This window comes from Pseudochaenichthys georgianus, unplaced genomic scaffold, assembly GCF_902827115.2.
Source record: "Pseudochaenichthys georgianus unplaced genomic scaffold, fPseGeo1.2 scaffold_1172_arrow_ctg1, whole genome shotgun sequence".
Lineage (NCBI taxonomy): Eukaryota > Metazoa > Chordata > Actinopteri > Perciformes > Channichthyidae > Pseudochaenichthys > Pseudochaenichthys georgianus.
Window position 1 is genome coordinate 25,251 of NW_027262112.1, and position 16,753 is coordinate 42,003.

Consider the following 16,753-nt stretch of genomic DNA (forward strand, 5'->3'; position numbering starts at 1 on the left):
GGCGGACCCACAAAGTGTTGCTATCAGAAACGATGCCTGACGTGTTCTGGACGTCTTTGTTTACATTAGCAAGCCTCGCTAACACTCAGAGCTAACCTGTGCTGGAGAGCAAACTGTTTCATACCAAGGACACTTAACCAATACAAAAACACTCGAGGACCACCTGACTCCACAAATATCCAAAAACACATCGTTTTTTACAAATCGCCTGAAAATGGTACAGACAAGTGGCACCATGTGTGACGAAGGTGTTTATCTGGGCTATGTCATGCAATCGAAAGTGAAACTTAAGCTCGCTCCATTGCGGAGATATTCCCGCAAGAGTGCGAAAAACTTTTATTTATTTATTTATTTCAAATGTGAAATTTTACCAATATACTCACGGACCACTAGGGGGCGCACCACACTTTGAGAAGCACTGCTGGAGAGCACATGTGTTTTTAAAGAGCAGGAAATAAAAAAAGGAACTCACCTTGTGAAAAACCCGCAAGAGAAAAAGCATTCGAGCTCCGTACTGTTTCAGAGATAATCCTTGATGTGGTTTAGAACAGGATGGCGTTTTATCAAAGCAGAATTTAACTTTATCTCCGGTAGAATTCTGATCAGGCATTAGCTCCGCCTCCTCTTTTTTCAAGCTAAGGACCCAAGATCTGCCTTTCTCTAACAGGGCTTCAAAGAGGGTTTGAGCAGTAGGAGGCGTGGCCTGTTTGGTGACATGTTATCGGTATGGAACTACAATATATGTTCCAATATAGCACGATAGGTCCACTTTAATTAATTTTGAATTCCTGTTAATATTCTTAATTGTTTTCCTCGGCTCCTCTAAAGCCTCCTCTGAAGCCTCCTCTGAAGCCTCCTCTAAAGCCTCCTCTGAAGCCTCCTCTGAAGCACAGCCAGGCACTATGCTGATGTCTCCGGGCTCGGCTCCACACGAAAGCAGCCGATTTAACGTTCCCTCCGTCGCTTCATCACGTGCACGAAGCCGAGCGGGGTTTAGCTGTTGGCCGAGCGAGTTTCCAGACATCGGGGGAAGGGATCGGGCGGTGCACTTCGCCGTGTTGTGCTCTCCACGTGGAGTTCACCTCGTCCCCTCGTAGTCCTCCTTGGTTCCTCATCGGCGCGGTTCATCGGGAAGACCTCTCGAGGTGCTCGTGAAGCACCGCGTCATCTCGTGTTCTGTGACTCACTCCGTTATGTAATGGTGAGACACACAACTCCCGTCTGTCCTCCTCCTCTTCCTCTTCCTCTTCCTCTTCCTCCTCCTCCTCCTCCTCCTCCTCCTCCTCCTCCTCCTCCTCTTCTTCTTCCTCCTCCTCTTCCTCCTCTCCTCCTCCTCCTCCTCCTCCTCCTCCTCCTCCTCCTCCTCTTCTTCTCCTCCTCCTCCTCCTCCTCTCCTCTTCCTCTTCCTCTTCCTCTTCCTCTTCCTCCTCCTCCTCCTCCTCCTCCTCGCTGTGGTTTCTCAACGCGAGGCTGCAGTGACTCCTCTGCTGCGTCTGAAGGCAGGAAGTTATCTTTTACTCGATTAAAGGGAATCTGTTTGGAGACGCAACAAGAAGTGTAAAGGCTTAATGTTTGTAGCGTTGAAATTACATCTGTAAACAAACAAAGCTTTTTTAATGACTAAGTCAAGATGTTGAGCAGACTCTGTCCTCAGACCCTCTGTCCTTAGACCCTCTGTCCTCAGACCCTCTGTCCTCAGACCCTCTGTCCTCAGACCCTCTGTCCTCAGACCCTCTGTCCTTAGACCCTCTGTCCTCAGACCCTCTGTCCTTAGACCCTCTGTCCTTAGACCCTCTGTCCTTAGACCCTCTGTCCTCAGACCCTCTGTCCTCAGACCCTCTGTCCTTAGACCCTCTGTCCTCAGACCCTCTGTCCTTAGACCCTCTGTCCTCAGACCCTCTGTCCTCAGACCCTCTGTCCTCAGACCCTCTGTCCTCAGACCCTCTGTCCTTAGACCCTCTGTCCTCAGACCCTCTGTCCTTAGACCCTCTGTCCTTAGACCCTCTGTCCTTAGACCCTCTGTCCTCAGACCCTCTGTCCTCAGACCCTCTGTCCTTAGACCCTCTGTCCTCAGACCCTCTGTCCTTAGACCCTCTGTCCTTAGACCCTCTGTCCTCAGACCCTCTGTCCTCAGACCCTCTGTCCTCAGACCCTCTGTCCTCAGACCCTCTGTCCTCAGACCCTCTGTCCTTAGACCCTCTGTCCTCAGACCCTCTGTCCTTAGACCCTCTGTCCTTAGACCCTCTGTCCTCAGACCCTCTGTCCTCAGACCCTCTGTCCTCAGACCCTCTGTCCTCAGACCCTCTGTCCTCAGACCCTCTGTCCTTAGACCCTCTGTCCTCAGACCCTCTGTCCTCAGACCCTCTGTCCTCAGACCCTCTGTCCTCAGACCCTCTGTCCTCAGACCCTCTGTCCTTAGACCCTCACATCGTACAAGGAAACACTTCCGGAGAAACCCCACAGTTTAAGGGAACATGGAGAAACCTCAGGGAGAGCAACAGAGGAGGATCCTCTCCAGGACCAGACGGCGCTCGCATCATGAAACACGAACGATATCAACATGCAATATCATTGACGAGTAAACATAAAAAACTGCTATATATCTTTATCACCTTCCACCTTATTTTACTTTTCTACATAAAACCGATTGAGGTGAAACTAATAGGTGATATTTTAATCAATTAATTGAGAAAATAACCAGAAAATGTATTAAAAATCACAATAATTTGTAGTTGCATCTCGGGTCACTGAAAGATCATTTATATATATTTAATCTCAACGTAATGTGAAACCAACATTCGTTCCTTTCATGGTCCGTTATTGTTTCCCACGTGTTCAGATTACTTGTTTATGGAGACATTACTGAACGCTCGTTTTGGAAAAGTCGTGGAAATGTAACTAAAGTTGCATCAAATATAATTTATATTTTATCTAATCGCCGAAATAATAATTAGGGATGTCCCGATTTTCCTTTTTTTGCTCCCGATCCGATTCCGATCATTTGATTTTGACAATCTGCCGATCCCGATTTTTCCCGATCCGATCTTTATGCGTTAAGAGAAAAGAAAGGTAACGGATAACGGCTGGTCATCCAACGCGATGAACTCAGCTATCTTGCTGTTATGTTTTTGGCCTTTTCACTCAGTTTCTCTTTCCTTTTGAAAGTCTCTGAAAGTGTCGGTTGTTTCAGCGCCGTTCCCTGATTGGCCGCTGTGTACTCGTCGTGTTGTTGTTGGTTTCTCAGGTAGCGTATTAGATGTTGAACGTAGCTCTGTTCTTTCCACCACCTTGCAAACATTGCATCTGGCTGTTACACTGCCTTCGCTTTCAATTTCATAATACTTCCAAACTCCTGACATTTTGTCCGTCCCGACTCCCGAGTCACCAGCTGGACGTAGCCTCTCGTTAGCTTACTGCTGCTAGTAGACTCTGCGCCCACTCTGTTGCTTTGAGAGGAATAAGCAACCAGGTCTGAACAAGCCCAAAGAAAGCAACACATACATGATGTTGTGTAATTTTAAACCAAAGCTAAGTCCTCAGGATGACTTTAAGACGTGAACATGGTCATTTTTGTTTTGTAACATTAAATAAAAAAAATTAAATATTTTCAACACAAAAAAATCCCGATCCCCGATTTTTTTCTCCCGATCTTTTGAAAATCACGTGATCGGATCGGGACATCTCTAATAAAATACTATAACAATAATAAATGCTGTATGTATAGTAATGAAAAGTAAAATGGTACTTAACTGACGAGGTGTTTGGCGAGATGTCTGGTGAGAGATTTGTACAATCTCGTCTACAGTGGCTTTAGCGACGGGCACGACATGTTTCATCTGCAGACCGTATCTTCCAGCTTACCATGTTAAAATAACAATGTTTCAGTGCTACCGCTGAGAAAGAGTAATGTTTTTGGTCATGGAAAATTAGGTGAAGGTCATTGAAGGTCATTGGTGAAAAAGTGACTGAACCCTGTCTATCGTCTCGGTTCTAAATTACCGATTTTAGGGACTTTTTTCCAAAGATTCTGCTCATATGAAATCAGTGTGTGTGTGTGAGCAGATCTCTCTCTTGGCTTGTTTTAAGGCAATATGTTGAGTTATGAAATCTTTATATACAGCTTATAGTTAACAGCTTCCTTTACAGAGGCACACGTGTCGTGTATCGCAAGTGGTATCGATTATAGGGGGAAAACAATGCTATCTTTTACTGTAAGATATTAATCAATTTCACTATTTCCTAAATTATTTTAAAGGCTTTTATAGAAACAGAAGTTAGATATTGACGCCTCAAATTAAGCATCATTTTGTGATTTATGTCAGAACCCAAAATACACTTATGTCATGCATAATGTTTTCTTTAAATTGGCCCATTTGTGGGACATAAAAGGGCAGCTAGCGTAAGCCTACAATTATATTTATGCGACGGGTATAATTTGTAGAATTGAAGGGTTTGTCGTCGGTGAGGATTGAGGAAACATGTGCAAGTTAAGCAAAATAGATGATCCCTTTTATCTCAGGGTTACCCTCGTGTGTTTCCATTGCTGCTATCGGTCGATATAACCTTTCACACACTTGGAATGAACGCTATCACATATTAAAACAAGTGCACAGCGGACTGCAGTAGATCCCGATGTTAAGATAAGACGTGCTTTATTAATCCAGCACAAAACGAAACGAGGCATTGCACGGAATAACAAATTAAAAGAGGAGAAATAAACAATTCTAAAATAGAAATAAACCAGCATTAGAGTTAGAAAATATACAGATAATAAAAACTGTTGAAGATATTATTTTCATAAATATAAAACGATGTAATCCTGAATAGCTTCGTGACCCAGAATCGTGAGTCACTGAAAGACCCACAGCCCAATATACTGAGTGGTAGTTCCTCCAGATATGATATTAATCCTCTCTGGACTCTGACGGTGATTGATGGGTCCTTCTCGGGGCCGGGTGCCGCTGTTTGGGCCCCGCTGGGCTCCTGCTGCTGCAAACATCATTAAACCTGAAGGAGATGGATGCGTCTGAGAGCGAGCGCACACACCCCGACACCCAGAAAACACAACGCGAGGACAGGATGTTTGCTTTCCAGCGCCGCGCTCTGTCACCATATGGTCAGCCCTCGTGTTGGCATGGTGCGACAGTTAAATGTGTCCCCCCCCCTCCCCTGCACTGCAACACCTACTCATATTCCGCCTCTCATCATCGTCTTCAAAAGTAGGGCAGCCTACGCTCAACATAAGGCTCGCTGTGTGCTTATTAAAACACACACAATGCAGATACACACAGACATACAATGCAGATACACACACACACACACACACACACACACAATGCAGATACACTCTCTCTCTCACACACACACGCACACAGACACACACACAATGCAGATACACTCTCACACACTCTCACACACACACACACACACACACACACACACACACACACACACAATGCAGATACACTCTCTCTCTCACACACACACGCACACACACACAGACACACACACAATGCAGATACACTCTCACACACTCTCACACACACACACACACACACACACACACACACACACAATGCAGATACACTCTCTCTCTCACACACACACACACACACACACACACACACACACACACACACACACACACACACACACACACACACACACACAATGCAGATACACTCTCTCTCTCTCACACACACACACACAATGCAGATACACTCTCACACACACACACACACACACACACACAATGCAGATACACTCTCACACACACACACACACACACACACACATACATACATACACACACAATGCAGATACACTCTCTCTCTCACACACACACATACACGCACGCACACACACACACACACACACACAATGCAGATACACTCTCTCACACATACACACACACACACATACACACACACACACACACACACACGATGCAGATACACTCTCACACACACACACACACACACACACACACGGACAGTGCAGGTACACACACACACACAACAAACGTGACTAAATATTTTATTTCTCACCTTTCACCTTATTTGACTTGCCTTCATAAAAACAGATTGAGGTGAAACTAATGCGATAAAGAAAATGAAGTCTACCTTAAAGAGCTGGCTTTTAATCAATTCTACTTTTTAATCAATTCATGGAGAAAGTAACCGGCACGTTAATCCAAAAGGACGACACTTCTTTATTGCAGCTCCACCTGACGAACCAGGGATGCAACGAGAGATCTTTAATATAGATGCATTCTCAATGTAAACCCAATATGTGTTCCTTTCATTGCGTCTCATCAGGTCCGCTATCGTCACACACTCCTCAGGTATCAGTACACGTCTTTATATAAACATGTGCAGACATGTTTGACAGGTGAAGCTGAGGTCAACATTAAACAATGACCGACAGATACGTTGCATTAATAAACCCTGACGCCTGACCTCGGCAGGAGAAGGACGAGGAACGTTATGGTTTTTCCTAACTATAACCCGAGGGCTTGAAGATGCTTAAAATGTCACCCAATACTTCTGAAGAGGAGGATTTAAAAACACGTCCTGCTCGCTATAGACACACTCAGAAATCCGTGTGTGTGTGTGGTCACACGACGGGGAGTTACGAGACACCGCTGAGGAATAAATAAATGCATGGTTGGAAAATAAGACTCTCAAAGACCGGTCAGTTTAAATCCCTCCGACGAAATCAGATGGAATGCAGAAACGTCTTCCATCGGGTCTTAATTCAATACGATGATACCTTCTAAGTCTGATGTTCGTGTTCCATTTCAACAAGGACACGAGAAACACACATTTCAATACAAGCAGACATTGTGTGAAAATGTCTTAAATCAATCTCTTAAAAGTAGGATGTTAGGAGAGAAGGAGACTCTTAAAGGCAGAACAAGGAATATTATATTTAATGTATTCAATGCTTTGTTTACTTCAAGTGGAAAAAGCTTCTTCTATATCCTTTAATTGTGTTTCCAAATGTGAAAAATACTTTGCTTTTTAGTTAATATTTCCGACCTCGCCCACTTGACTGCTAACCACTTGTTGCTGATTGGTTGATTACACACTGTCAGAGCTTCCATGTTGCCCATGACGATGCAATGACTCATGCTCAGCAACCTTTCCTCTGCTTCTTGGTTTTGAGCAACATGTTGTTATAGGAAAAAGGACACGGTATCCTCGCTCCAAGTCCTCTCTCCTCCTTCGTAGTATGTGGGTCAGCTTCCTCTCCTCTCTCCGTCTGACCTGCTTGTTTCGTTCCCTCTCACGGAGAAGGTATTTAAAGTATGTCATGTTTGTCACTTCCGGTGTGCAGAGAAAGCTGCAGCAGCCAATGAGGAGGAGGTTCAGAAGGCCGACGTTTCCTCGACGGGGCAGAGCGTCATCGACAAAGACGCCCTGGGACCAATGATGCTGGAGGTGGGTTTCTCCCTTTGTTGTTCATACAGATGCCGGGTCAATATGGTGTACACACACACACACACACACACACACACACACACACACACACACACACACACACACACAGATATCAACATATAAGATAGGACTTACTATCTATTATACTATTTATCTCGAAGGAAACTGTTTTGCCAGAGTTACACACACTGTGTGTGTGTGTGTGTGTGTGTGTGTGTGTGTGTGTGTGTGTGTGTGTGTGTGTGTGTGTGTGTGTGTGTGTGTGTGTGTGTGTGTGTGTGTGTGTGTGTGTGTGTGTGTGTGTGTGTGTGTGTGTGTGTGTGTGTGTGTGTGTGTGTGTGTGTGTGTGTGTGTGTGTGTGTGTGTGTGTGTGTGTGTGTGTGTGTGTGTGTGTGTGTGTGTGTGTGTGTGTGTGTGTGTGTGTGTGTGTGTGTGTGTGTGTGTGTGTGTGTGTGTGTGTGTGTGTGTGTGTGTGTGTGTGTGTGTGTGTGTGTGTGTGTGTGTGTGTAAATCAGCGTGGCCTGGTTGCAGCTGAAGTATCTACGTCTAACGGGACCGAGAGCAACAGCCTGAGAATGAATCAGTCCATTGAGTCTCTTTCTCTCTCTCTCTCTCTTTCTCTCTCTCTCCACATCTTCTCTTCATTCGCCTCCAGATCTGTCCTGTCATGGAATATTTATAGCTCTCCTGGTCCAGCGTCACTGAATCCACACACTAACTGGCGGCTAAATATAGCCCCTCGCAGCCAGCATGCTTTCCCATCTGTCAGCAGCTCCCAAAAAACATCGTGCGCCAGGAAACTCGCCCGATTCGCTGCCGTTTTCATGCACAAACATTAACGTGCTGCTGTTTCAACCCTCGGGGGGGAAGGCCTGTTTTTGGGCCTGGATTCAAGTCATGTGTACATAGTGTAGATATGAGCTCACAGGCTCCTCCAGCAGAGCAACACAACGGATACAACAGTTAAAATAGTAAATACAAAAAAATAGAGAAATAAAAAAAATATTTACATATATATATATACGTCTGACAACTTTGATAAGTTAATTGATTAATCTATTAATAGTTTGGTCAAATGTCCAGAGACCTGTTTCTTCCACTGGATGAAAAAGAAAATAAATACATGAGGTTGAACTGATAGTGAGAAACGTATATTTGCCATTTTATCGTCACTAAAATTACCCAAACAGACGTTCTCCATCTTGTTCCTGTGTACACAAACCAGTGTTGATATGATGCCAGAGTTTCATTATTATATACAAAACAACACATTAGTGATGACGAAAGCACGAAGTAACTTATCAAAGGACTAACTGACCGAGACAGCTAAGAAGAGATAATAAAGTAGTATCTTATCTGTCTCGGTCAGTTAGTCCTTTGATAAGTCAATTGATTAATGAATTAATAGTTTGGTCATATGTTGAGAGCTTATTCTTCCACTGAACGACCAGAATGTTTCTATATTTACAACAACACAAGACAAATGTTAGTTTTGTTTGATGTGCATGAGATTTAACAAGCAGGTAGACGCATATATATCGGCCATTTTATCGTCACTAAAATTACCCCAAACAGACTTTTTCTATCTTTTTAATTCATGCACAAACCACTCCTCTCTTCTTACTACAGCATTTAGAGAGCACTTAATTATAATCCTATGTACTGATTACCGATGGCACCGATTGAGGTAAATACAGATGTGTTGCAGATAAATCAATGCTTCCCGATAAAGAACTACATAAATGCATGTGATTCAAACCGTTTCGAGATGCTATTCCAGCAGGAAGAGCAGCAGCAGTCTCTCATCTCAACACTTCACAGATTTACAGCCGACAGAATCCCTTTAACGGCTCGAGGTGATTAGATGGCCTAATTGCCACCATCCTGTGCGTAATGGCCGACCTGAGGCTGTATTTTTTCAATTACCTCCTCCTCCTCCTCCTCCTCACACACTGATGGATGGACACCCCCCCCCCCACCTCCATGTGCTGCTTACTTCAGAATCAGAATACTTGAGTTAAAAAGAGAAATGTGGCTTTTATGAAAGTTGCACAATTTTAAAATTACAACAATTGAAAGGTATCAATGTGCACGATGAAAAAAGTAAACAAAGATATTTATATTAAAAAGGAGTTAAAATAAAAATATTTAAAGGGAAATTACATGAAAAATAAATATTTATACAATATATTAAGTTAAAGATCCAATTAGTGATACATTAAAATAGAATAGTTACAAAATATGTGTATAAATGTACGATTTTTAAGGTAAGAATGTGCCATTAAATAAAGACATTTATATATAAATAGGGAGTTAAAATGATGTATACAAGCATGAAAAGATCAAATAAAAATATGTATTAAAATATAAACATGTTAGGAAGTCAAATGTCCAATAAAGACTACACTATATAACATATACAGATGTGCAAAAAGGTTAGTAGTGCATGTGCTCGTTATATAATCTACACGCAACTAATGTCCAAGTGGTACCACTAAATACAGGGTTCCCGCGGGGGCTTAAAAAGTCTTACATTTGATCATCTGAATTTAAGGCCTTAAAACTTTACAAATAAATGTGGGGACGTTTAAGTTCAACCGTATTTGGTTGGAAAACATCCAATTTTGTGCTTGGTTGAAACCAGTGGAGGGAACGTGTTTGAAGCCCGCTGCACATTTTGCTAGTGCAGCGTTAGCTAATGCTAGTGCAGCGTTTGCTAGTGCAGCGTTAGCTAATGCTAGTGCAGCGTTAGCTAATGCTAGTGCAGCGTTTGCTAGTGCAGCGTTAGCTAATGCTAGTGCAGCGTTTGCTAGTGCAGCGTTAGCTAATGCTAGTGCAGCGTTTGCTAGTGCAGCGTTAGCTAATGCTAGTGCAGCGTTAGCTAATGATAGTGCCGCGTTAGCTAATGCTAGTCCAGCGTTAGCTAATGCAGCGTTAGCTAATGCAGCGTTAGCTAATGATAGTGCAGCGTTAGCTAATGATAGTGCAGCGTTAGCTAGTGCAGCGTTAGCTAATGATAGTGCAGCGTTAGCTAGTGCAGCGTTAGCTAATGATAGTGCAGCGTTAGCTAATGCTGCGTTAGCTAATGCAGCGTTAGCTAATGATAGTGCAGCGTTAGCTAATGATAGTGCAGCGTTATCTAATGATAGTGCAGCGTTATCTAATGCGGCGTTAGCTAATGATAGTGCAGCGTTATCTAATGCGGCGTTAGCTAATGATAGTGCAGCGTTAACTAATGCGGCGTTAGCTAATGATAGTGCAGCGTTAGCTAATGCGGCGTTAGCTAATGATAGTGCGGCGTTAGCTAATGATAGTGCAGCGTTAGCTAATGCGGCGTTAGCTAATGATAGTGCAGCGTTAGCTAATGCTAGTGCAGCGTTAGCTAATGCTAGTGCAGCGTTTGCTAGTGCAGCGTTAGCTAATGCTAGTGCAGCGTTAGCTAATGCTAGTGCAGCGTTAGCTAATGATAGTGCCGCGTTAGCTAATGCTAGTCCAGCGTTAGCTAATGCAGCGTTAGCTAATGATAGTGCAGCGTTAGCTAGTGCAGCGTTAGCTAATGATAGTGCAGCGTTAGCTAGTGCAGCGTTAGCTAATGATAGTGCAGCGTTAGCTAATGCTGCGTTAGCTAATGCAGCGTTAGCTAATGATAGTGCAGCGTTAGCTAATGATAGTGCAGCGTTATCTAATGCGGCGTTAGCTAATGATAGTGCAGCGTTATCTAATGCGGCGTTAGCTAATGATAGTGCAGCGTTAACTAATGCGGCGTTAGCTAATGATAGTGCAGCGTTAGCTAATGCGGCGTTAGCTAATGATAGTGCAGCGTTAGCTAATGCGGCGTTAGCTAATGATAGTGCAGCGTTAGCTAATTGCGCGTTAGCTAATGATAGTGCAGCGTTAGCTAATGCGGCGTTAGCTAATGATAGTGCAGCGTTAGCTAATGCGGCGTTAGCTAATGATAGTGCAGCGTTAGCTAATGCGGCGTTAGCTAATGATAGTGCAGCGTTAGCTAATTGCGCGTTAGCTAATGATAGTGCAGCGTTAGCTAATGCGGCGTTAGCTAATGATAGTGCAGCGTTAGCTAATGATAGTGCAGCGTTAACTAATGATAGTGCAGCGTTAACTAATGCGGCGTTAGCTAATGATAGTGCAGCGTTAGCTAATGCGGCGTTAGCTAATGATAGTGCAGCGTTAACTAATGCGGCGTTAGCTAATGATAGTGCAGCGTTAGCTAATGATAGTGCAGCGTTAGCTAATGCGGCGTTAGCTAATGATAGTGCAGCGTTAGCTAATGCGGCGTTAGCTAATGATAGTGCAGCGTTAGCTAATGCGGCGTTAGCTAATGATAGTGCAGCGTTAGCTAATGCGGCGTTAGCTAATGATAGTGCAGCGTTAACTAATGCGGCGTTAGCTAATGATAGTGCAGCGTTAGCTAATGCGGCGTTAGCTAATGATAGTGCAGCGTTAGCTAATGCGGCGTTAGCTAATGATAGTGCAGCGTTAGCTAATGCGGCGTTAGCTAATGATAGTGCAGCGTTAGCTAATGCGGCGTTAGCTAATGATAGTGCAGCGTTAGCTAATGCGGCGTTAGCTAATGATAGTGCAGCGTTAACTAATGCGGCGTTAGCTAATGATAGTGCAGCGTTAGCTAATGATAGTGCAGCGTTAACTAATGCGGCGTTAGCTAATGATAGTGCAGCGTTAGCTAATGATAGTGCAGCGTTAGCTAATGCGGCGTTAGCTAATGCGGCGTTAGCTAATGCGGCGTTAGCTAATGCGGCGTTAGCTAATGATAGTGCAGCGTTAGCTAATGATAGTGCAGCGTTAGCTAATGATAGTGCAGCGTTAACTAATGCGGCGTTAGCTAATGCGGCGTTAGCTAATGCGGCGTTAGCTAATGATAGTGCGGCGTTAGCTAATGATAGTGCAGCGTTAGCTAATGATAGTGCAGCGTTAACTAATGCGGCGTTAGCTAATGATGGTGCAGCGTTACGGGCCGTCCACACAGCGGCGTGCGTTGAAGCTTGCCGGTGGGCGTGTCTGAAACTCGACCAACAACCAATCACATGAATCTCCAGCCCCTGACACACAAGCAGCGGTTTGATTGGCTAGAGCTTGTACTGGCATATGATTCGATTGGCTGACGCTTCTGCCGAGGCGTCAAAAGTTGAACATTGCTCAACTTTTGCAGCGAGCCACGCCAGCTACGCTCCACGTCGCTTCCCACGATGCATTTCGGCTAAAAGTGACGCCACCCCATTCAAAGTGAATGGGAAGCGTCAACGCACGCCGCTGTGTGGACGGGCCGTTAGCTAATGATAGTGCAGCGTTAGCTAATGCTGCGTTAGCTCCCGGAGCAGCACCCACAACAACATCGGGGGACCTCCGGGCGAGGTTTGGGTCTACGTCAACCCTAAAAGCGGAGGTGCTGGGGACGCTCAATACCGTAGCTACACGCACACTTTTTGTCGGACACGCTAACACAGTTCTGTGTGCTGTTATGGTCAGTCATCGTTCTTATGTTGAACGTGAATACATTTACTTTGTAAGTAATTACGGGACGTATTTCTTCTTTCATAGCAATTTTCCTTCATACTTTCTCGCCGTGAAATAGGTCTTAAATTCTATTCAAAGTGGTCTTAAGAGGTCTTATTTAAATTTGAGTTGGCGAAACCTGCAGGAACCCTGTAAATATAACCTAATAATAATGAAACCTGTGGATAACTAACACTTCTGCTTCCTCTCAGAAGATAACCAGAAGACACGCACGCGCGCACACACACACACACACACACACACACACCCCTTCATTTCCTCATTAATAACTGGAATCGTGGCTATTCGAAGAGCCCTGGAAATCCTTGTAATGAAGGTAAAAGATGAGGTTGTGGCGCTAAACGAGTTATTATTATCCCGGGTTTTACAGGAAGTTCCTGCAGGGTTTTTAGAAGAGCTGTAAAATTACCAATAATAGAGTGGAATGGAAAAATAATGTAATAACTTCTGGTTTAATCGATTCCTCTGTTTTGTGTATAAAATGTCAGAGAATTGTGATAAAGTCCATCAAGTGTTTCTAGAAATGTCTTTGAAACCAAAAATAATCACTCTTTTATGATATAAAACTCAAAATAGCATTTTCTGACATGTTTTAATTAAATATTACCTTAAGCATCTATTAATTATTAAAATATTAGATTTTCTTTGTGTCAATTGATTTATTAACCACTGCAGCTCTAATGCATATCAGGGATGGCTTTAAAAAACACAAATATAACCATTACAAAATATATGTTTACAAGATATGCAACTCTTAAAAAGAAACCATACAGAAAACAGAAGACGTAGAAAAAGGAGAGGATTACTCACACACACACACATCTGCATTTAATTTGAATATTGGCTTTCAACAAAGCTCAGGAAACGGTTTTTATGCACTGGAAATTAGACGATTTTAAGTCGTGAAGAAGGGAAAACTATATCATAGCAGGACGAGGCTTACTTTTCGTACTTTTTTCTGTCAAAATAAGCTCTGATTTCTGATAACTGCTTATAAGTAAAACCATCCTAAGGCCACATTTCAAATAATTAATAAACTACTGATGAGCTGATAACCAGTTCTACCACCAAAAGTAATTTGTAATTTCCTGTTTGTTCGACTGTTATTACACCGGCAGGATTGTCCCTCACGATGTCAACGATGCCTCTGTTACGAAACATCCCTCATCCACTAATGAAGCCTCTCCCGTCTCTCTTCCCCGCAGGCCCTGGACGGCTTCTTCTTCGTGGTGAACATGGAGGGGAACATCGTGTTCGTGTCGGAGAACGTGACGCAGTATCTGCGCTACAACCAGGAGGAGCTGATGAACACCAGCGTGTACAGCGTGCTGCACGTCGGGGACCACGCCGAGTTCATCAAGAACCTGCTGCCCAAGTCCCTCGGTCAGAAACACGGCTTTATTATCCTTTAACCCTTTAGGTCAGGGGGTCGAACGCTCTTTCATCAAGGGCCACATTCGCACCAAGGCTGCACTCAAAGGGCCGGTTGGAACGATATAAATATATATATAAAATAATGTATTATATTACATTATTGCCTCTGAATTGGATTATTATGGGATAGGATAATAACTTAGTAATTAATCTGAAAGCAGAAGTCCACGGAAAATAATTGCAAGTCTCTTCAGTGCGCATGTCATAAAACAAGATGCATTGTGGGACATGTAGTTTATGGGCAACCTGCTTCTGTAAAGTGGCATGTAACCGCATAATAAACATTATAGTCTTTGCAAGCTCTTGCGGGGCCTCATCAAATGAAGTCGCGGCCCGGATTTGGCCCCCGGGCCTTGAGTTTGACCCCCCTGCTTTAGGTGTTCCCTCCGTCAGTCTGTCTCCACTCTCTTTCTCACACCCTCACCTCTCGTCTCACACCCTCACCTCTTCCTCTTCGTCACTAATCCTGACGTACGATTGATTAAACTACTGAAACGTGCACCTGGAGGATGTGGTGAACCTGTGTCTCCGTCTTCTCTGTCTTCCTCGCTCTTGTCCTCGACACACACCTCTCTTCTTCTCACATTAACCAATCGGTTTGATAAAAACACTTCATCTTCCCTTCCTCTACCTCCTTTCCTCGTCCTCTTATCTCCTCTCCCCTCCCTCCCTCGTCTCCTTTCCTCTCCCAATTATCTTCTCTTCTTTCCTCTGCTCTCCTCTACTTTCTCAATCCTCTCTCCCATCCTCCTCTCAGCTTGTCCTCCACCTCCTTCCCTCGTCTCCTCTCCTCGTCCTCATCTCCTCGTCCTCATCTCCTCTCCTCGTCTCCTCTCCTCCCCCCTTCCTCTGTATTGAGGTCTGCTTGCTCACCATCTGCCTCTCTGCTCCTCCTGAACGATCATCACTGTGTGTGTGTGTGTGTGTGTGTGTGTGTGTGTGTGTGTGTGTGTGTGTGTGTGTGTGTGTGTGTGTGTGTGTGTGTGTGTGTGTGTGTGTGTGTGTGTGTGTGTGTGTGTGTGTGTGTGTGTGTGTGTGTGTGTGTGTGTGTGTGTGTGTGTGTGTGTGTGTGTGTGTGTGTGTGTTTTAGAGGACATGCATGTGGAGTCCTGTCTGTGATGCTCATTACGTCTGAACTCTACCCGGCAACAGCTCTTCCTCTTCCTCACACTCCTTCCTCTTCCTCACACTCCTTCCTCTTCCTCACACACCTTCCTCTTCCTCACACTCCTCCCTCTTCCTCACACTCCTCCCTCTTCCTCGCACTCCTTCCTCTTCCTCGCACTCCTTCCTCTTCCTCCCACTCCTTCCTCTTCCTCCCACTCCTTCCTCTTCCTCGCACTCCTTCCTCTTCCTCGCACTCCTTCCTCTTCCTCGCACTCCTTCCTCTTCCTCGCACTCCTTCCTCTTCCTCGCACTCCTTCCTCTTCCTCGCACTCCTTCCTCTTCTTCATAAATCCTCGTGCCTCAGCGTCTCATGTGAAATGTTCCCCCCCCTGCAGTGAACGGCGTCCCGTGGTCCAGCGAGGGCCCCAGGAGGAACAGCCACACCTTTAACTGCCGGATGCTGGTGAATCCTCACAGCGAGAACTCGGAGGAATCGCAGGAGCACGAGCCGCAGACGCAGAAATACGAAACCATGCAGTGCTTCGCCGTGTCCGAGCCCAAGTCCATGAAAGAGGAGGGAGACGGTACGAAGACACTCTCATTCACGTCATATGTATCGTGGTGTTCAACACTGATAACCGAGAGCAGGGGTCTCCAAGCTTTCTTCGTCTGAGAGTTGGGTGTAATAATATTACTTTTATAATTCAGTATCACACTACAGTTACTAACATTGCCCCGACACGCGTTACTTCGTTACTTTTATAAAATAGTCACACTCACTGACAGACTAGGGATGCCAGCCATTATTCGATTATTCGAATATTCGCTACAGTCTCCATAATCGAATATTATTATTTTTTCTGGCTTAGTTTCAACCAAAATATATATAAATATATATATGCTAATAATAGTAATAGTATTAATAAAGGCCATTGGTCACACCACCAGTTTGTTTTACTGTAAACTTGGAGGAAGCCTGCGTGCAGAGCAGACTGCTGCTGCAGCAGCTACACACCCCCCCCCCCTCACACGTGGTGCGACGAAAGATGAACAAAGCGGCAGGTAAAAAGAGTTCCTCCTCGTGGATATAATATAATTATATAAATAATCGATTATGATCATGGGCAGTTTCTGGCAATCCTATGACAGACAAGAGGGGTTTCCGCCACAGGTTTATATACATGTAGGCCTATGTAATCTGCGCGACCTGCGCGACC

General features: G+C 44.4%; 1 protein-coding gene across 1 annotated transcript in view; it reads left to right on the top strand.

The window, feature by feature from the left end:
* The window catches only part of LOC117440751 (nuclear receptor coactivator 2-like), a 37,038-nt gene extending 20,646 nt beyond the window's left edge, over positions 1-16,392 (top strand). Inside the window, exons 4-6 of the mRNA XM_034076981.2 lie at positions 7,339-7,442; positions 14,201-14,378; positions 15,932-16,392. Of these exons, the coding sequence (XP_033932872.1) occupies positions 7,339-7,442; positions 14,201-14,378; positions 15,932-16,209 (560 nt within the window). The 3' untranslated portion in view covers positions 16,210-16,392. The remainder of the gene's footprint in view (positions 1-7,338; positions 7,443-14,200; positions 14,379-15,931) is intronic.
* The last annotated feature ends 361 nt before the right edge of the window (positions 16,393-16,753 follow it).